The sequence below is a fragment of the Juglans regia genome, chromosome 7 (assembly GCF_001411555.2).
Source record: "Juglans regia cultivar Chandler chromosome 7, Walnut 2.0, whole genome shotgun sequence".
NCBI lineage: Eukaryota > Viridiplantae > Streptophyta > Magnoliopsida > Fagales > Juglandaceae > Juglans > Juglans regia.
In genome coordinates, this window is record NC_049907.1 from 15444306 (window position 1) to 15465906 (window position 21601).

Below are 21601 nucleotides of genomic sequence, written 5' to 3' on the forward strand. Positions count from 1 at the left end.
CTTCCTATACGTTACAATTGTGGTGAGGGCCTTCCTCATTAGGAACCGACCCACACCAGCCATGACCTCTACCACCAACTATGAAATGATGATAAATCACACCATGAAAATGCTGAAAGCTCTTATGCTAACCGACGCCAGACAAAATAGAGATTATTCTAACGACTAACTAAGCAACGGAAACAATGGATTGAGATTGAGAACGATGCAAACAGAGAGAAAACTCTGAGATAAACTGGGAGATTAGGGTTTACTGATAATAGTCCAAAAGTCCATTTTTGAAGCCCACAAGCCGGACTTAACTAGCTTGAGAAATCCAGACGATCGCCCAAATAAGGAAAAAAAAAAATTATAATGCATCATACGCGCGACTCCGATACTAGTAAAGTTATAGCCAAAATATTGAAGTGTACAAATATTAAGGTGTACGTAATATCACCCCAAATCCCGAGATCTTCACCTTTTCTTGCCATATCTGCTTCGATTTGCCTTTTCAAGGTCGTCTAGTGCCATGAACGTCGAATCTGTTAGCTCACTGACATCAAATCCGTATCCTCTTACATCAATATGCTTGCAGTATTCTGCAAGAGCCCACAATGGGTAGATGTTTCTGTATGTTGCATAGTGTAACATACAGTTACTCTTGAAACATCCAGTGATTTCCTGCATAAAAAGGGTAATAAATGGTAGGAAAGCTTTGAACTGAGATTCGAGGATAATCTATATTTAATTATCTATTTTTAATCCAGTGATTGCCTTCCTCCCTTTTCCTTTCTGAACTATAATTCAGAGTTTCAAACAGTTGTGTGGCCTTGTGCATGCTGAGTGTAAAGTTTATCTTGCTAAACTATGTTTTGTAGTGCAGAAAGGAATTCCATTTTCATGTATATTATCATTTTTATTTAAAAGTATTTTTAAAAGTATGAGTTCAGGAAAAACAAAAAGGAAAAAGATTATTTGAAGCAATGCCAAAGAGAGATACCTGTTGAGGAAAATCGCCATCTTCCATTTGAGAATTGATTATCAGCTTTGCTGCGCGGTGAAGGGGTGTTGGGTCTCTCTCAGCCTATTGCAAACACAAATTTAAGATCACAATATGTCAGAAAGTCATATAAGAGGTATAACGCTAAATTTGTAAACCATAAACTAACCTGTCCAGCATGAATAAGACCCATCATGGCCCATGCAGTATGTACCAAATTTGATCGGTTTCCTTCTAGAGGAACATATTCCTATGAAATCAAGAACAAGAGTTTATCTTTTAGTCTTGTTCAAATAAATCTATCCAGCATGGGAATTTTAAAAAGATTAGATCAAGAAGTGTTGAAAATTTTACCTTGTTTGGGCATGATAGATAGCTCTCTCCCCAACCTCCATTATCTCTTTGTGCTTTGAGTAGAAAATTAACACCTTTGCGCATAGCTGGACAGTTGTTAAAAGTCTTGCCTGCCGCAGCCAACCCTCCAAGTGCAAACCATGAACCATATGTAAAGCAAACTCCCCAATCTCCATACCTAGGAAATGCTTAATCATGTCATTGATCTCTCTAAAAGATGTACATAAAAACAGATAAACGTTTGAAACATATCTAATGAACCAGTCTAGAGCATACCAAGAACCATCGGGCATTTGTACGTCTTCAAGGAACCGAGCAGCATTTTTAATGGAAATATCAATCTCTTTCTTCCTGTGTTCAGGGTACAACTCCGTAAACAAAACTAAAGCCTGGATTGCTGCGGAAGTGCACTCAACATGCACATGTTCGATGACAATGTCGGCCATGAATTCTGTGGGATTAAGCAGCTGAGGAAAAAGCAGAAGTTAATAAGGGTGGATTTATCAGCTCTAGATAAGTTCTGAAGTTTTTACAGAGGAATATTTCCAGGTATATTTTGAGATACTTACTTCCAACCACTCTTGGGCTCCAGCTGGCTCCCAAGCAGGTAAACCACCATTTTTACTCTGCATTTAGCCATAGAATAGAGCTACTGATAAGAACACAGCGAAATACTTGAGAAAAAAGCTTCAAATAAGTTGAACTTTCAAAAGCCTATAAATGCCAATTATTCACATCACCTGCAGAGAGAGTATAACATTTACAGCATCATAGAATCGCTCAGGTTCCATTTTCTCACCAACAATTTCTGGTGGCATCATTGAGAAAAGAAGGCAGCACTGTGATGCAGAAGAGAATTTCATGAGTAACAGACTAAATGCAACACTCGACTTCATATGAACATTTGAACAAAGTTAGTTAGTTAGTTACCTTCAAACCTTCTGAAGTGCAATCAGAAACTTGCCATCCATGATCTTGATCAGAGAAAGTCCATGATCCTTTAGAAATGTGGCGAAACATGCTTTTGAAGTCTCCAGAAGGATTGTCTTTGACCTTTACAATTTTAAGTGGAAATGTAATAATTATTATTTATTCTTTTTAAAAGAAAAATGTATATTTGACTATTATGGTGGAGATATGCTTTCAGAATAGAAGGTAAAACCTGAGATTTCTTTATGAAGTCATGCCCTCTGGCAAGTGTAGGTCCAATTTCATCAGTAAGATTACTTGCAAGCAGAGCTTGAATGGCAAAACTAGTATCCCACGCTTGACTACCAAAACTCTGCATACAAACAGCAGATATCAAAATCAGCAATGCGTTCTTTAATGCATATATTTATACAACTAACTCTAGAAAGAGATTTAGTAAGGAAATTTGCAGTAACCTGCATCTTGATTCCATCTTCAGCAACCCATATGTAATCTGGGATCCTGGAAAGATGCTTCTTGAAATAATCCCCATTTGGATCTTCAGCCCAACAAGCAAGCATACATAACACCTGTTGAGTGTAAATTGCATTAGGAGTAGTGTCATATGTATAGCCTAAATAAATACATGCTCTCCATTGTTTGTTCTTGATTGTATTATCACATTACCTTCTGCACACATCCAATGGTAATGTATCGACTGTTCTCATCTTCATAATGAATGTGCTTCATTGTTACTTGTACAGCCCTGTCTCTAACCAGCTTGTTAAGGGGCCAACGAGTGAGAAGGGGCTCAGTGAACTGGTATAGACTATCCCAAAGCAGATCTTGTACCCAAGGATGGGGATAGTAGATATCCTCCTGTAATAATATAGTTTTGATTAAAGAATGTGTTCAGAAGTATTTTCAAAAGTATCTATAGCACATAAAACTTTCAAAACAATAGCTTTGCTCCTGTTGAGGTATGTCATCCAATTATAGGTAGTCTTGGAGTATGGACACGTGCTACTCTCTACCTATTACAAAATGACATGTAATTAAAAAGTAGTACTTGTGTAAGCAGTTTTTTTTTAAAAAAATAGACGAAGGCCCCCTGTCCATGAGAGACCCTGTCCTAAGTTTATTAAAAAAACCCTCACTTATGGCAGATGAATACTGTGGAAACAATCCCAAAGGCCACCGTAGAGTTTTGAAAGATCTACAATAAAGACCAAAACTCAGGTGCCAAAAAATCGAAGGTAAAAAGAACCATCACACACACTAATCACAGTCTAATATAGGGCATGCCAAGTTTGTCTAATCGAATTACTCCCTGAACATGACCTTGAATGGAAGACGTGTCACGAAAATCTAAAGTTAAACCTTGAAACCCTTGCTTTGCCAAGAAATCTGCCACCATATTAGCTTCTCTATAAATATGACAAAATTGAACATTGAGTTCACATACCATGCTTTTCACTTCCTACCAAAAGTCCCAAAGGAACCAATACTTGCATATCCCGGATGCTAACCAACCAACTATAACAGCAGAATCCGATTCTACCAACACATCCCGCAAATTTAATTGCCGACACAACCAAAGTCCATCATGCAAAGCTCTACATTCAGCAATGGTATTAGTGGCATAACCATATGCATGTGCAAACCCCCCAAGGACATCGCCATTGGCATCCCGAATAATAGCCCCTCCCCCAGCCTCACCTGGATTGCCGCAAGATCCTCCACCCACATTCAGCTTTACTCTTTCTCTTTCCAATGGACTCCACGCAATTAGCTTAATTGGCTTGAAAGAAATACGAATAATCGAACATGCGAGCCGCTCCATAACCTCCCTATCATCTCTGCCCATATGTTGGAATTTTTTAAGTTTGCAGGCAATATCTCTAATTCATACTTTAACTGATCTAATAATATTTTCAGTCATAAATTTAGTACCTTCCATTCTTTCCGCACATCTTGCCCAAGAAATTACTATAGGAAGAGTCCCCCGAAGCCATCCAACCAAAGAACACATAGAAGCTCTATGCCACCAACTCCACATCATCCCCTTCCAACTCCGGATCGACAAAAAACCTCCAGACCATTTTAGCTCCATCCCCCTCGCATAATAAATGATGGAATGTCTCCACCTTAGGCTGATCACAACACTCACATTTAGAGACTAAAGGAATTTCTAAATTCAGAATAACATCGTCAACTGGATCAGCTATCCTCTTAGCTCTCCAAACAAAGAAATACATCTTTTTTGGTAGCCAGTCCTTCCAAAGCCATTTCTTCCATGTACATATTTCACCCCAATGCCGAATTATATGCCATGCGGATTTAGTGGAGAATCCCCCATCAACCGAACTCTTCCAAACACATATATCGCTCCCCTGTCTTAGCCAAACACCTTCATCAGAAATTTTCGTGAGGATCTCCTCGTTCACCAATTCACTTAAACGACAGAAGTTGGGCCCTGTCTCATCAACAACCTCCTCCACTTGCAAATTAACACTCCCAATAACAGGAACGGAATCAATTAGTGGTCCATCTCCTAACCAATTATCCAACCAAAAATTCACATTACCTCCCTGAATTATCCACTTCGAGTTGTTTAGTACTCTCTACATTAGGGCCATCACCCCCGTCCAGAATCTCGATCATTTGTGCCCCTGCATAACTGAATATATATGGTCATTACCAACATATTTCGAAGCAAAAAAATCCAACCACATCGTACCACCTTTAATTAATTTCCAAGCAAACTTCATCAGCAAGGATTCTTGAACCTCATGAAATGCCCGAATCTCGAGTCCCCCCTCTGCCACCAGTAAACAAGTTTGCTTCCAAGAAATCTACTTTCTTTTTTTATTATCTACCGAGTTCCCCCACAAAAAATTCAAAAAAATCTTCTTAAGCCCCGAGATAACTCCTTTTGGAATATTCAAAACTGAGAGCATATGAATCGGCATACTATTTAGAACATGTTTGATTAGAACAATTTTACCCCCAAAAGATAAGAGTTTACTTTTCCATCCAACCACTTTCTTTTGGACTCTAGCCAAGAACGGATCAAACATGTTATTTCTCATGTGTCCCACATATAATGGCAAGCCCAGTATGTGCACGGCCAATTGCCCTCCACGAATCCAGAAATTCCCTTCAAACCCATATTTCTCTCAACCGAAATAGAAGAAGAAAAGAACATTGACGACTTACTCGAATTAATCAATTGACCCGACATCAATTCATACCTCTTCAATACCGCCAAAAGATTACGCATAGATGACTTCCCTCCATTAGCAAAAATAAGCACATCATCCGCATATAGCAAATGGGAAATCAAAGATCCTCCACTAGCATGAAAAGATCTAATATGGCCCAAACTAAAATCTTTGTTGATCATTCGCGAAAGAATCTCTTCAGTTAAAATGAATTAATAAGGGGAGAGAGGTTCACCTTACCTCAGATCACGCGAGGCGTTGAAGAAACCTTTAGTGCAACCATTTAGCATCACCGAATAGTAAGGGGACGAAATAGCATTAAAAACAATACTACTCCATTTATCCGGAAAACCCAACTGACAAAGGATCTCTAAAAGAAAACTCCAATTAACACAGTCATAAGCTTTGGCCATGTCAATTTTTAGCATCACATTTCCACCTCTCACTTTCCTGTTAATTCCTTGAACCAATTCCTGAGCAAACGACATATTATCAAAAATAATTCTTCCCCGAATGAAAGCAGCCTGCTCAGGAGATATGATTTTATCCAGGATCAAAGCCATTCGAAAAACCATAATCTTTGACATAATTTTATACACTATTGAGCAAAGACTAATCGGCCGAAATTGGCTAAAACCCAAAAGTTCATCCACCTTTGGAATCAGGACCAAGTTGGTAGCCCCAAAGAAAGTGGAAAACGGTTGCCCCGCAAACACATCAGTAGCCATCTCTAACAAATCATTTTTAGCAATATCTCAGGCCATCATGAAGAAACTAGCAGCAAAACCATCCAAACCTGAGCTACTATCCGCTGGGATAGACCATAAAGCCTTCTTCACCTCCTCCAGAGAAGGTTCAGCACACAAACTCTCATTCTCTTCCATAGAGACAATCAGATCTAGCAAATCCAAGGCAGCTAAATCCCTCACAACAGGCGATGCTGAAAGTAATTCCTGGAAAAATGATATAGCACCCTCATGCACTGCATCAGTAGAATCTAGCATAGTTTCGTCCTCCATCCTCATCTTCTCAATCCGCTTATTTTTTTTCTTAATCTGCATGGCAGCCTGGAAGAAACTAGTATTAGAGTCACCTTTTGCAATCCACTTAATCCGCGATTTCTGGCATGCCAAAGTCTCCTCTCGATGAACCCATTTTAGATGCTCATGCTTGCACTGCAGTAGATCATTTTCAACATGACCCAAATAGTTACTGGATACTTCAATCTCCAACTCAATAATACGGTCTTCCAATCTTTTTAGTTCATCCTCTACTTGGCCAAAAGTGATTTTATTCAAGTTCCGCAAAGCACCTTTGAGCAATTTTAATTTCCTATTAGTCCGCACCATAGCACACCCATTAATACTAGAATTCCACACCTCCTGCACTAATGGGATAAACCCCTCATGCAAACCCCACATACGGAGAACTTTGAACGGCCCAGCAATAGACTCCCGTTCTCTAATAATTTGAGCAAGCATCGGTGCGTGGTCGGATGATGAACAAGGCAAATAAGACCCCTGAATATCACCAAATAAATTTGAAAATTGCAGATTAACAAGTACTCTATCCAATCATGCCCATATTCTTCTACCGCCTAACCATTCATTGCACCACGATAATTTATTTCCATTACAAGGAAGATCCACCAACGCACAATCATGAATACATTCATTAAATTCCCTTTTCGCACGAGAAGCCTGTAAAAGACCACCCACCTTTTCATTATCACTCCAAATAATATTGAAATCCCTCCCAATAAACCAAGGAAGGCCACCAGAATTTTGCCCTCTCAAAAAATCCCAAAGCTCCACTCGTTTATCCTGAAAACAACTCGCATAAACAAAAGTGACAACAATCCAATAACTACCATGGACAAACTAGCCACTAATCGCTTGATCTAACATACCTATAAGTTCAAAGTCGAAATCATCAGCCCAAAAAATCTAAATTTTTCCCTTTACCTCAACATTATTAATATATGACGACAACTTCATCTATCTTGCCCATCTATTGCATTTATTTGAATATAAAAATGGTTCTAAAATGACCACCACTGAAGGGTGACTTATATTCAAAATACGTTGAAGTCTACTTTTCGGCGAAAGAATTCCCCTAACATTCTACGTAAGGATATGCATCACAATTAAATAAATTTTTTTGAACGAGTACGCCGCTCAAGCACCACAATAGATTTTTCCTTTCTAACCCCCTTCAATTTTTTCAAAGGCACATGCATGTCAGGATCAGATTCAAAACACTTGGCCGCTAACTCATTCAACCCTTCCTCAGAATCCCCATCAGAGATTGCCCTACTCAGTACATCCTCATTCTCCATGGCATCCGCAACAAAGAAATCCCGACCCCCCAACTCACCTAACTCGAACTCCAACGCCATGTCCACCAATCTTAAAGGGCTTCTTGGTTCGGGTTTCTCTGTCATCTCACGATATTCCTCATCATATTCTTGCTCCATTAATTCAAACCAGGTCCCTCCTTGTTCATGTTGCTGACTTTTCCTATTATCAACTCCCTCCTCCATCTTGTCACTCCTAAGGTCACCCGCACTACTAGGCTGAATCTCCCCACCTGTAGCACACACCGCAAGTGATATCTCTTCACTTTTATCGACCAGACATGAATCATGAAGTTTTCCCCCAGCAACACGGACCAAAGTTTATGTGTATCCGTAGCACTCACTTCTCTACGCGCACGGATGGATTCTAGGATAGTATCACGGCGAGATTTTGATGCTTCCCCAACCTCCTTTTCAGCCCCAGAATTATCATTCACATGGTTACCCACTATCTTCCACATGTTCTTCACGGGATTTTTCTTATTGTCGTTAAGAACTACAACAGTTTTATCCTTTCTCTCACTCGCAGGACCTTCACGTCCTCAAAACACTTTGCCTCCATATGTCCTTATTTTCTACAAAAGGCATAGAACATTGGAATAGATTCAAAGATTACCTCCTAAAAATAGCTCATCGCAAGACCCGGGGGACCCAACCAAAACAATTTTCGTATTGGTTGAGAAACATCCACTTCAACACATATGTGCGCAACCTCAGATAGTCACACATGCCGTAGCGTTATCTCTCTTCAAGTACTGTCCAAAACCATTGCCAATACTCCGTAAAATCAATTCCTGGAAAAAATTAGGAGGCAACCCCGGCAACGTAAGCCAAATAGGAACCCAAGGGCAGTCTTCGTCTTCCATAAAATTCAGAGTTCGATGAGAAACTCGAAATGGTACCCCCATTAAACCATGGGTATAATGGTGGTTTATAACCCTACTACGGGATGAAACATGGTATACAGTCCAGCCACGGGTATAATAGTGGTTTATAATCCTACCACTAGAGTTAAACATGGTATTTGTCCCGATATGATGCTAAGAGATTATATGATTATTGTAACGCCCCGACCCAGAGGGTCCGGAGAGTTAACTCATATCACCTAAAAAATCATTTCCAAATAAAACTTTTTAAAATAAACCAGAATCTCCATAACATATTAACCTATTTGTTCAATACAAATATCAATGTTCCTACATAAGGGCACATCAGTGGTGCCTCATTGATATAGATAAACTTTTCCACAAGGACTAAAAATATCCAATACTCAACATACCGAAATCACATAAAATATCAACGCTACCAAAAGACTCTCCAAAAGTCATTGTACCCTAGGGCACATAGTCTTCTATGATCCACAAAATTTGCAAATATTTCCTATTCCTGATTTCTAGCTGTTGCATCAAAAATTATCTGAAACATATTGTGGAGATAGGGGTGAGTTATCAACAACTCAGTAAGCAGAGAACATATACTAGTATGCAAACATGAGCATTTACAGATTTCATAATGCAGAACAAAACACTTTATTTTCAGAATCCAGAGTCAGAATATGTTATCAAAATATCAGAGCGAAAGTTCAAAAATGTTCTTTTTCAAAATTCTTTTGGCATAGCATAACTGACCACCATCGTACCAAAGTATCATATCGCATCAGAGGCCATGTTTAACCCCCGTGGTAGGGTTGTGCAAACCCCGGTAGCTAACCGAGCAGAAACAGAATGTGAATCTTCCCCTTATTTATTCTCGGAGCCCCGAGTGTGCACACAGGAAAGACCACCAGAAAACCACTTTGTTTTCAAAGTGGGTGCACCAGAAATAGAACAGTTGGTACCAACCCAAACAGAAACCACTATTAGCACCCGTGGTAGGTCAAATAGGTCACCATCCACAAACCACATCCCAATTCAGAATGTCATGCCAAAAATTTTCAGAAATCATATCATACCAGAATACGGAATACCTTCAGAACAAAACAGAGTTTTCAGAAAGCATATCATATCAGAGTGCAGACCATCTTCAGAACAGAACAGAATTTTCAGAAATCACAAAACATTATTTTATGCACAAACTTTCATATTCGCTCTCTTTTTCAGAATTTAGAAGCAAAATGCAAAATAGCTCATGTCTACACCAGTCATGCCAAAAATACTTTATTCTTAAACAGAATCTCATGAGTAATGCAGAAACAAATAACTGAGGTAGTTCAAATATATTTTTATAACAAAACATGTTCATATTCAAAAATCAACCTCAGTCCATTTTATTTTTATGCAAATCTAGCATAGGAACCCCGCTTACCTGGACTTCCTAGCTTTTTTCGAAAATTTCCTCAATAATGCCGAACAAACTTAATCGTCACCTATAAAATAATCACGTAAATTTTTATAAATTTCTATTCAATCTCGTATTTCGATATTTAAGTCTAAACTTCTAAAATAACCTATTTTTAATTCCTCAAAATCGAAAATTCTCATTATTCCTAAAATACTAGCATCACTTTCTAAACTCATCAATATCCAATTTAATAACTCCGACTAAAATATTAAATTCTTACTTATTTACGAATGAGACCTTACTATAAATTATAAAACTAAAAAAAAGAAAGAACATAACTATATCGAAACCATTAAAACCATAGCTTTTGTTTAAATCAAAAATATTCTTTTAAAATGATTCAAAAGAAGATTTTGCACTTACTGATCATTCAAAAAAATTTTTTATTAAACCGTGTATCAAACATAATAAAATCAGGCCTGATAAAAAAAAATAAAAAAAAAATACACAAGTCTTTCAAAATGACGTATGTCTCATTAATCTCAAGCCCAGTCCACAACAATAACTCATTAGATTTAAACACTAATCAGTCAAAACTAAGCCATCAACATAAGTCTTGTAGTCCATTGAAAGCCTTTCCAAAAATTTAAAACATGTTTTAGAAAATAAAAGGGTAGGAAGGTAAAAACAGACGCTTCTTCTTTACCGAAATATCTAATATATACTGCTTCTCTTATAGTCAACTAACAGACACTAAAGAAGACTAAAACATGAGTTGCGGCAGGGCTTACTCAAGGGGAAACTAGGCGGCAGCGTGCATTGACTGGACTGGGTAGGCAGTGGCGGAGCGGCTGGAGAGCAGGCGTGCGGCGGAGCTTCCGTCGAGCTGCGCTGAGCACTAGAGAGAGAGAGAGGGAGAGGTGAGCGAGAGAGAACGGTGGAAGACAGAGCACGGAGACAGAGCTTGGCTTACCGAGGGTGGTCACGGCAGACCTGAGCGTACGACCGGCGTCTTCCGGTTGTTCCCGCTTAAGGCTGAGCAGTTTGGGTGGCGGCGCTGGGGTTCACCATGGAGGAAGGCTGGTGCTCTATTTTTCGGTGGTGCAAACAGAGGTGGGTTTACGTGGAAAGGGTGGTGGCGCGCGGCTTGAGTGGTGGACCTGGGTGGCTGAGGTTCCGTGCGTGGACTGAGTTCGGTGGAGAACGACGTGTTGGCCTGGCTGTGGGGGGTGACGGGGATGCTGAACGCAACCGAGGCTTGCGGTTTGGTGCTTTACGGAAGTGTAGGGACTGGCTGCAAGGCCACGGTTTCTTGTGTGCTGGGGCGTGAAAATGAGGGCAGCGGCAGTGAGTGGGTACAGTGGTTGATGGAGGCTGAGACGTGAAGAGAAAAAAAAAAAAAACAACAATGAAACTTGCTAGCGCAGTGGAGAAGGGATCTCGGTTTGGCGAAGAGGAGGACGAGCGGCACTTAGTCTAGGGTTGAGATGATAACCGTAAGTATGTATATAAAGGAGATATAAATAGTAAAGGAAAAAAAAACCTAGATGAAGGGGATGAAAAGGGGATGCATGAAAATGGCAAACGGGTAAGACGTGCTCTGGGTGCTTCCAAGGAACGGGTTCTTAAGTCTAAAGAGAAAAGAAAATAAAAAAAATAACATAAAAAAAATATACTTAAACCTAAACTCTCTTTTAAAAAATTTTATTAATGAACCCAAATGATTTTAAAACAGCCAATGAAATAAAAATAATTCAAACGCAGTGATTACAATGAAATTAAATAATTAAATCCAATAATAAGATAATTTAATTTGAAAAGAAATTTAAACGGATAACAGTAATTAATTTAAAGAAAGCACTTCAAAAAAAAAATTTTTGTAAACTAAAAATCATAGAATAACCCAATTAAAATAATAATAATAATAATAATAATTTCTTCATTAAAATTACACTAAAATATGGGGTGTTACAATTATAATGTTTCAGTTTGGATATGTCAATCGATTTTCTTTTTGGGAAATAAGTGTGTCTCTTTGAAAATCTCGCTCTAGTGTTTTTGTACAAAGTTTGTTTATGCATTTCAAGAGTAAATTTGTTGTTTCTGCATTCTGAAAGTAAATATTTTATTTGCATATTGAATATTATAAATGTTCATGTTTACATGCTAGTATATACTCTCTGCTTACTGAGTTGTTGATAACTCTCCCCTTAATCTTCATAATAATTTTAGATGACATTGAAGGTTCAGCTGAAGATCAGTATTAGGGGTTGTGGACAAGATTAGCTGTGAATAGATATTGGGTATCTAGCGGTATTAGTATTGTTGTTGGATGTTATTTATTTATTAAGTTGATTTTTATGGATTTAGATGGTTTATGGAGACTTATGTCAATTTTATTTTATTTTAGTTTGTTATTTGGGACTTGAAGAAAAGTTGATATTTTTTTTATTGGGTTGTTGGATTGAGGATTTGATATGTGAATATGCATGGTTTATTAATTTGAAGTATTTACGTTTGATTTGAAGATTTGGAAATTTTTATTCTTGGATTTGGAAATACATTAGGATTGTTAGAGTTGATAATCAGGTTATATGAGTTAACTCTCTGAATCCTCGGGGTCAGGGCGTTACAACCAGGACACTAAATAAATACCTCAATGAAATAATTTAAAAACTCTATAAATATTTAGAAATATCCATGACTCCAAAGATCAATTAACATAAAATCATAAACCTACTAAATAAGACTCTCTAATAAACTTGTACCCTCTGGTTCTTATCCCTCTATGATCATCAAACCTTACTCTAGACTTCTAGCTAAGGCATCAAAATTATCTGAAAAATATTGTGGAGAAAAGGGAGTAAGTTATCAACAACTCGATAAGCAGAGAACATATACCAGTGTATAAACATGAGCATTTTCAAAATTCAGATTGCAAAACAAAATGTTTACCTTTAGAATGCAGTAACAGAAACATTTACTTTCAAAATGCAAATATCAAAACATATTACATAAATATCAGAGCGAAATTTTCAAAAAAATATTCTTATTCAAAAATCCTTTGGCATATCAAAATCTGAAACCTTGGCTTCATCAATCAGAACATTACATCGGAACAGATACCATGTTTAACCCCCGTGGTAGGGTTATAAACCACCATTATAACCCGCGGAAGAGTCGTATCCACTATTATAACCCGTGGTTAGGCCGTATACCATGTTTAACCTCCGTGGTAGGGTTATAAACCACAATTATAACCCGTGGAAGGGTCGTATCAACTATTTTAACCAGTGGTTGAGCCGTATCTACTATTATCACCCCTGGTTGGGTTGTATCCACTATTATCACCCGTGGTTGGGCCGTATGCCACTATTATTGCCCGTGACTAGGCCGTATACACTATTATCACCCGTGGTTGAGCCGTATACCATGTTTAACCCCCGTGGTAGGGTTATAAACAACAATTATAACCCGTGGATGGGCCTTATCCACTATTATAACCCATGGTTGAGCCTTATCAGAACATAACAGAACCATCAGAATCAGACTTTAATTAGAATACAGAATCAAAATCTCATACCAAGGTTTTTAGATGTCACATCATATCAACAACCAAATACTGAGCAACTTCAGATAATTCCACATGTTTGAAATAAACAGAATAAAAAAATCTTTATTTATTCATAGAAAACTTTTAGATCTCATGCATCAGAACATCTTTATTTCAATAAGACAAAACTTTCAAAAAGAAAGATTCATATTCACTCTTTTTTAGATCAAAAACATAATGCACAAAAACTAGCTCATGTTTACACCAGTCATGACAAAAATACTCTTCTTTTTCTTATGGATCTCATGAGTAATACAAAGCAAATAACTGAGGTTATTTTCACATTTCTTTTCAAAAACAAATATATCATGCACATTTTCATAAATCAGCCTTAGTTCATTTTCTTTTTATGCAAAGTCTAGCATTGGAACCCCGCTTACCTAGACTTCTTACTTTGTCTGAATTTTTCCACAATAGTGTCGAACGAATATCAATTGTCACCTATAAAATAGTCACGTAATATTCATAAATTTTTCCGTCAAACACTTATTTCTGTACTTAACCTAAAATGCTAAAATAACCTATTTTAATACCTCAAGAACCTAAAATTTCTCTTAGTTCTAAAATACCATCACTTCCTAAATTCCTCAATATCCACATAACTATTAAATTCAAATATTTCTAAAAATGCATAATAATATTAGTAATAAATACAACTATACCACAAAATACATTTATGGTTTTAATATTCAATATAACCAAACCTGATTAAAGTAGGAGAGAAAAGATTTCACTTAATAAAATAAAAGACTAATTAGTTTCTCTTTAAAGATTTCAAATTAAAATCTTACACTACTATATACTTCTAAAAAATATATATTAATACTAATAATATATTTCACATCTTTATTTAAAACAAAACTCATACAAAGTGAGTTTAATATATAAAACCAAAACATGATCAACTTATAATTATTCTGTTAAAAACATCAGTATACTAACTTAATTTATATGTCCAAAGAAAAACAAACCTGCAGCCAACGTAAAAACTCCTCCAAAAATACATATCAACACATGTTTTCAAAAAGGGCAAAAGGGTAACAATACCCCTCTTCTACTAGGTTAACCTAGAAATATATAAACTACACTTTAAGACCATTAAAAGAGAACAAAGTAACAGGGGAGGCCAAGATGTGGCGGTAGGGGCTTATTGAGCAAAATCGAGATGCGTAAGGAAGAGACAGTGTGCAATGGCGGTGGCTAGGGTTGCTGAGACATCCAGTCGGCACTATCTATGCAAGAGGCGACGTCGGGGTAGGGCTGGTGCCGAGGAGTGGCTCTCCCAAGATGAGCTGGTGACTGAAATAACTACTCTGTTTTCAGTGAAGCAAAACCGGGGGCGTTGCTGCGGCTTTCGGTGGTCGTCATGGAGGAGGTTGGGCAAGTGGTAGTGTGGTCCTGCGGTGGCATGGGTCTAGGGTGAAACGTTGAACGTGGCTTAACTTCCTTTTTTTTTGGTCTGTCCAGGTGCAGGGGTGAAGGAGTCTTGGGCTATCTTCTATACGCTGTGATGAGGAACTCCACTTCTATATATCTATATGACTAGGAACCCTAGAGAAAAAGAGAGGGAGAAAAACTACATAACGTGAAAGTATATCTCCTAATGCAAGCTATTGTCGTGAATGTTATGGGGATAGGAACATGCATGCCGTGGAGAAAACTTACGTCAAGTGTAACCCTAGTTGAGGGAGGTTCTCCGTGCATGAGATGATGCCTAAATAGCCTAAAAAAAATAGGAAAAAAAAGTGCATCGCGTAATCTCACTAGCTTGAGCTTCCATGCTCGTTTCAAAGTATTAAGGCCTTGACTTACTAGTCTAATTCATTCCATAAAAATATTATGCCATGCATGTAACCTATTCCAAATAAAAAAAAAAAAAAATCCACTTATCCATAAAAAAATATTAACCAAAAAAAAAATTAAATATCAAGCCAAAAAAAAAAAGGTCATATTCCATCAATTCAAATTTTGGACCCGTAACCTATTTTCACAATTACTCGTTAAAACTCAAGTGGACTTTTCATCCATATAAAAAAAAATCGAACACGAGTTTCGTGCTAGGCCCGGGTGTTACACATAGGTCCCTCTCCACCTCCCTGCCCTATCGGCGGCGGCAAGGAGCCGGCAGCTGACACCATGCAACCCTTGTCGCCCCACCAAAAGTTGAGAGAAAAAAACCCCCGTGCCATGTCAGCATGTTAATGGCATGTCATCCTTTGATTGGATGAGAGTACCACAACATCCATACTCCCGGAGTACCTAATAGTTTTCCATAAAGGTAAAACATACCTTTGCACATAAATGACGCACACTCCACCAGTTAATCTCATTGTAAGGCTCATTGTAGAGCTCCTCCCTCAATTGAAGAATGAGAGGTGTAATTGGGCCTACGAACCGTATCCCATATAGATATGACATGGGCATGTACACCATTCGGCAGTAGCACCACATTTTTGCTGCATTTAAGAGTAAAACAGAAATGTTGAATTAGGCAAGTTTTATATATTGTGAAGAGAAGAAAGTAAAACATCTTCTATAGCAGCAGATGCTTCAAAAAGAAATGAAGTTTGAGGATGTTTAATGAGCAGTAACCAAACATCATGTACTTGCTGATGGGCATTGAACTTGTTGAGAATGCCTTTACTGTGCTTGCAAAAAGCAAAGAGGGAGAAGATTTGCTTATCTGGACCAAAACTAAGAGTGGGAATTTTTCTACTAAATCAGCATGGGATTGTATTCGAGTGAGAAGTCCTATTCTAGAGAGATATAAATGGATATGGAATAGTATTCTTCCAAAAAAATTCTCTGTTTTTATGTGTAAGGCTTGGCATGGTGCTCTAGCCATACTAGATGACAAAATAAGGCAGATTAGGATTCCTCTAACTTCAAAATGTAATTGATGTAGGCAAGGGAAGTATGAAGACCTTAATCATGTGTTATTTGAAGGGGAGGCTGCAGCTAGGGTTTGGCAAAAATGTGGTTCCTTACTTGGTCAGCCGGTTGGAAGATCATGGCATGAAACTTGTCTTAGTTGGTTTCGGAGGGCCTTTAATTCCTCCCAAATAGGTGTTATACTTGGTTGATTGCCTATTATCAATTCATGGAGACTATGGGGCTGAAGGTGCTCTGCTCGAATGGAAAACAAAGATGAGTCAATTCAAGCAGTATGGCATTCTATCAAACACTGGGTAGGCGTGCTTGGCCAAGGTCTCACTAAGTTCAAAAAGTTTAACCATACCGTTTCTTACATTCTTCGAAGCCTGAATGTTATCCTATTCCTATTCAACAACAACCCATTCAATTCATTTCTTGGTCTAAGCCTTCGCAGGGTAGAGTCAAGTTAAACACGAATGGGAGTTGCCTGGGTAACCCAAGAATTTCGGGGGCTGGAAGGGTGATTCGAGATATGCAGGGGTCTGTTTTGTTAGTATTCTCTATGAATTTAGGTTATGGAGACAGTACTAAAGCAGAATTACGAGCATTATTGGATGGGGTTAGACGCTGTAAACAATTAAATTTGACTATTGTTGATATTGAAATGGATTCCAAGGTCGTCCTGTAGTGGCTGCAGAAGGATCAATGCGGCATCTAGTATTTGGAGGATTATTGGAAGGAGCTTCAAGAGCTGATAAAGATCATGGATTACAGGTATTCTCATATTTTTAGAGAAGGGAATGCTGTTGCGGATTGGCTCGCTCGACTAGGTGCAAGCGAGGGAGATGCGGAATGGAGAAACACAACTGAGTTACCTTATTTGTTGTGAGATTTTATTAGAATAGATAAATGGAGCCTTCCCTCAATTCGGTGTAAAACGCATGATACTAGGCTTTAATGCAAAGGTGTTTCTTTTTTGTGGGTTTAATGTAGAACGATTGTAGCGTTGTGATAGTATGCAGCATTTGTTCTTTTTTTTCCTTTTTTTTTTTTTTTTTTTGCGTTGTTCTTGTTAGACTTGTTTTAGAGGTTTCTTGGTTTTTACTATATAGGCCTGTTTAGTTTAGTTCTTAATCTAGGCTTGTTTAGGTTGTTTATCTGCTTGATCTTCGTTGTGTTGTATTTGGGAGGTTTTTAATAATCTCTCAGATACCTTGATTGTAACCACAGTATTCCTCCGCTATAAGTGAGGGTTTTTTAATAAACTTGAGACGGGACTGCTATGTGTGTGGCTACCGGCTCTTTTAAGGAAAAAAAAACCAGACATCATGTACAAACCTGGGTGCATCGGGAGAAATGACGGAAGGATCCAAAACTCCGGCGGCATTGGGTTACTTCCAATCCACTCGAAGACACCAAGTATCTACATAAATGGAATGATGATGAATAGTCACTTATCAGCAAATAAGCATCCTGTATGGTCAATATATATCTATCCTGTTAGATTATGCTTGAAACAATTAAATCTATATTTTTTTATTAGTTCAAACTTTCAGGATAAGTGGTGGTTTACTTTCTATTTTCCACTCCGAAAACTTTGGTTCACACATGAGGGGGAGATGCATACCGAAAGCCAAGTCTTTCCCCAAGAAGGAATGTGAGAAGCACCACCACGATCAAGGATCCACTTTCGGGCTCTTGCACAAGCATTGTCCTGACCACCCTCGGGTCCTTCCCCGAGTATACGCATGCAAATGTAGCTGAGGGTGGTGCAAAACATGGTACTGTGGCCTTCTATGTGGAGTCCCCATCCACCATCTTCATTCTACATTATACATATATTTGCATCAGACTTAATTTAAACTTTGAAACAGAAAAGAAGGTACAAAACAGCGAGAGAAAAAAAGAAAATCCCGTAGAAACAGCTAATCCTGATATGTAAAGCTTTATAGAATATGTATATACCTGATGACAGTATATGTATCGAAGGATTTCCTTCTGATGCTCAGCAGGGAACACTGTATTAAGATGCCCTGTAATGTACATGCACATTACCTGCAGTTTTTTGGATTGAAAACAACAGACATTAGCAGATATGCCTAATACGTCCATTGCTGATTGGTACGTTCTTGAAAAATCTGACTCAGTAAAATAATTTTTAATGTTAGATACAAGCCTATGTCATTTTTAAAGTGATTATCACAGTGATAAATAAATAAAAAAGAGTCATGACAATGGAGATGAGTGTCTGACTCACCAAGGGGGGAAGAAAAAACAATGGGCCGGCATTTTCAGCAGGCCAATGGCCATCACTGGCCTGCAAGGCCGAGTAGAAATGGACAGCCCTCCTCAATGCGGTTGTGGCCTTTTCATATGTGATTTCCTCTCCATCCTCTACCTTTTCTTGGGGGATTGTTTGTTGGAAGTTTTTCTCTCTGAGAAACTGCAGTCGTTTGCACAAAGAAAAAGGACTATGTCACACTTTGTACCACAAGTCAAGTCAGACAAATATCATCAGCTACTAAAACAAATAGACGTTCATGATTTCCTTATAAACCAAATTGCCAAAACAGCATTTGCAAATGATGCCATGATCATTTCATGGGTTAAAAGTAAGTAAAAAAATGCTAGCCGATCTTAGTCTTATATATATATATATATATATATATATATATATATAAGACTAAAAAATAAAAATAAAAAGTGTGGTGTGTGGGGATGATGAATAGAATTTATATATATGTGTGTGTGGAAGTCCCATGATTGACTGTTGTGTCAATGACCTAAACTATGTCCTTGTTCCCGAATATAAAGAAAAAGCTAGCAACAGCCAAAGATGATTGCAACATCCAGCATTTTTAAATGCAACATCCTTCCTTGGGATAATGATTGCTTATGTAATCCCGAAAGCTGGCCAAGAGGCTTATCTTGAAATAGAAACAATTTTGTTGCCTAAACTATATTTGTCCTTGCAAAAAAATATCTTGAAGTACAAGGTTTTTGGGAAATTATAATTTTGCCCTCCTAGTCGTAAAAACTAAACATGAGGGTTTTAAAAGTTGGTTGTCTTTACTTTGAGCCACGTGGACTTATTTTTTACTGGGTTCCTTTTATTTTTTTAGTGTTATGTTAAGTTACTTTGAAGTTAAATATTTTTGGGTTGGGCTCGGGTTCTAAATTATTTTTATTATAGTGACTTTTCATTATTTTAAGTGACTTTTCATTATTTTAAGTGGGTTGGGTTCAGTTTCTTAAATGGACTGGGGTTTGTCCTAATGTAATGCTTTGATATGATATCAAAATGATGTTTCAGATTTTTATATGCCAAAGGATTTTTGAATAAAAAAATTTTATAAAAGTTTCGCTCTAATATTTTGATAACATGTTTTGATTACGCAATCTGAAAGCAAATATTCTGATTATTCTGCATTCCGAATTCTAAAAATGCTCGTGTTTATATAAATATGTTCTCTATTTACTGATTTGTTAATAACTTACCATTTATCTCCATAATATTTTTTAGAAGATTTAAATATTTCAGTTGAGGATCAAGAGTATAGAGCATGGGCGCGATTATTTAAGTATAGAGGATAATTAAGCACAGAAAGATGACATGGTTATTAAAATGTCTTTCGCTAATTTGGTTGTATTCTAATGACGCCGTATGTGAGAAGTCGACATTTATTTTTAGACTTTGTGATGTCTTAGATTAATTATACTGGAGTAATAATTGACGTGAAATAATGAGTATTTTGTTTGATAGAGAAATTTGGAGTATGTAATATGTGGTTGGAAGATGACTTTAAGTGATCTGAGCTATCTCTCCAACTCATCTGGGACCAGGGCGTGACACCTGCCTTGAAGAAATTAAACTTCTAGTATTTGGTCCATTCTCGGATTTTCAGGTGCTAAAACTTCAAAACATGACTAAATTTCTATAAAATAAATGTTGTGTGGTGGAGTAGTTCTTCATGATTGCTATCTTTAATGCAACATGAACTTGTAGATAGTGAAAGATGAAGATGAAGAATATTAGTGTGCGTACCTGTATTCGCCAGAGAAGATCGCCGCTGGGCTTGACCTGGTATCGATTATTGTAGAAATTTTGGCGAGCCTCTTCGACCTCATCTCGCTCTTCCTGGGTACCAGCCTCTGGATCAAACTCCCATATCTGCCTTCCCACAAAGTTGTTTGTGCTGTAGATGTAAGGGTCATTCCCACCTTCTGCTATCTTCAGCCTCCACATTCTTCCTCCTGAAAATTATTATCACTTTCCTTAGATAAAACTGCCCGCACGCAGCTTTAAATTGTACGTACTCTGAAAGAATGGCTTGGTTGTGTCTATATACGTAGTTAGTTTTAACCACCATTAGAGCAACAATATCAAGATATTAGGGAGAGAGAGAGAGAGAGAGATGGGGTTACCTATGAACAAGTTGCCGGAAATTAACAAGGTATAAGGAAGAGAAAGGAAAAGAAGAGAAATTAACAAGGTATAACGAAGAGGAAGGAAACAAAGAGCTGGCCTGAGAGGTTAGGCAAAAGGAATTGAACAAAACAGGCAAGAGAATGCAAAGGCCTTGAAGTTGCAGAAGAAGGCCGAGTACTGGTTTTGTGATGTGAATTATAGGGGGAGAAGTCAAGAGGCTCTCTCTCTTTATATAGAAGAAGCTCTTACCAAGCCCTTCCAGGAAAAGTCTTCTTGCAAGCAAGTTTGCGCACTAAATTGAGCACCAATCCTGACATATAAGACATCTATTTAATGAAACGGTGTGAATTGAAGATGAAAATGATTTTTGTAAGATAGATGACCTTCTTCTTCTCTCAAAATTTTTCTTTTTTTGTTTTTCTTTTCAATAAAAAAAGTCATACTAGCGTGGTACACGGTTTGGTGCGTCAAACCGCTAGTACCTAGCAAAACTCAACTCTCCAAGTTTATAATATATGAGATTTTTGTTTGGTGTTCATGCTCATGATGTTTTCTTGCAAGTCAGTCACTGTTAAATGTA

General features: G+C 37.7%; 1 protein-coding gene across 1 annotated transcript; it reads right to left on the reverse strand.

Moving 5' to 3' along the window:
- Nucleotides 1-218: 218 nt before the first annotated feature.
- On the reverse strand, nucleotides 219-21216 carry LOC108989601 (beta-amyrin synthase-like). The gene is made up of 18 exons (XM_018963267.2): nucleotides 21018-21216; nucleotides 20638-20846; nucleotides 18850-19035; nucleotides 18558-18647; nucleotides 18220-18417; nucleotides 17931-18015; nucleotides 16008-16174; nucleotides 2933-3124; nucleotides 2722-2835; nucleotides 2499-2618; nucleotides 2267-2389; nucleotides 2077-2175; nucleotides 1906-1962; nucleotides 1613-1803; nucleotides 1337-1514; nucleotides 1152-1232; nucleotides 983-1066; nucleotides 219-663 (listed from the first exon to the last, which is right to left on the reverse strand). Exons 2-18 carry the CDS (start codon nucleotides 20836-20838, stop codon nucleotides 457-459), a joined length of 2373 nt encoding a protein of 790 aa, XP_018818812.2. The 5' UTR covers nucleotides 20839-20846; nucleotides 21018-21216; the 3' UTR covers nucleotides 219-456.
- Nucleotides 21217-21601: the final 385 nt, after the last annotated feature.

What these genes read in the sequence shown, in the direction of transcription:
- LOC108989601 (XM_018963267.2), bottom strand. Translation starts at nt 20,838, where the DNA reads ATGTGGAGGCTGAAGATAGCAGAAGGTGGGAATGACCCTTACATCTAC. An exon ending in TGCGTCATTTATGTGCAAAG is followed by an intron (nt 3,125 to 16,007) that starts GTATGTTTTACC and finishes ATATTATTACAG; the next exon opens with GAGGATATCTACTATCCCCA. An exon ending in CAAATGCCCGATGGTTCTTG is followed by an intron (nt 1,515 to 1,612) that starts GTATGCTCTAGA and finishes AGCATTTCCTAG; the next exon opens with GTATGGAGATTGGGGAGTTT.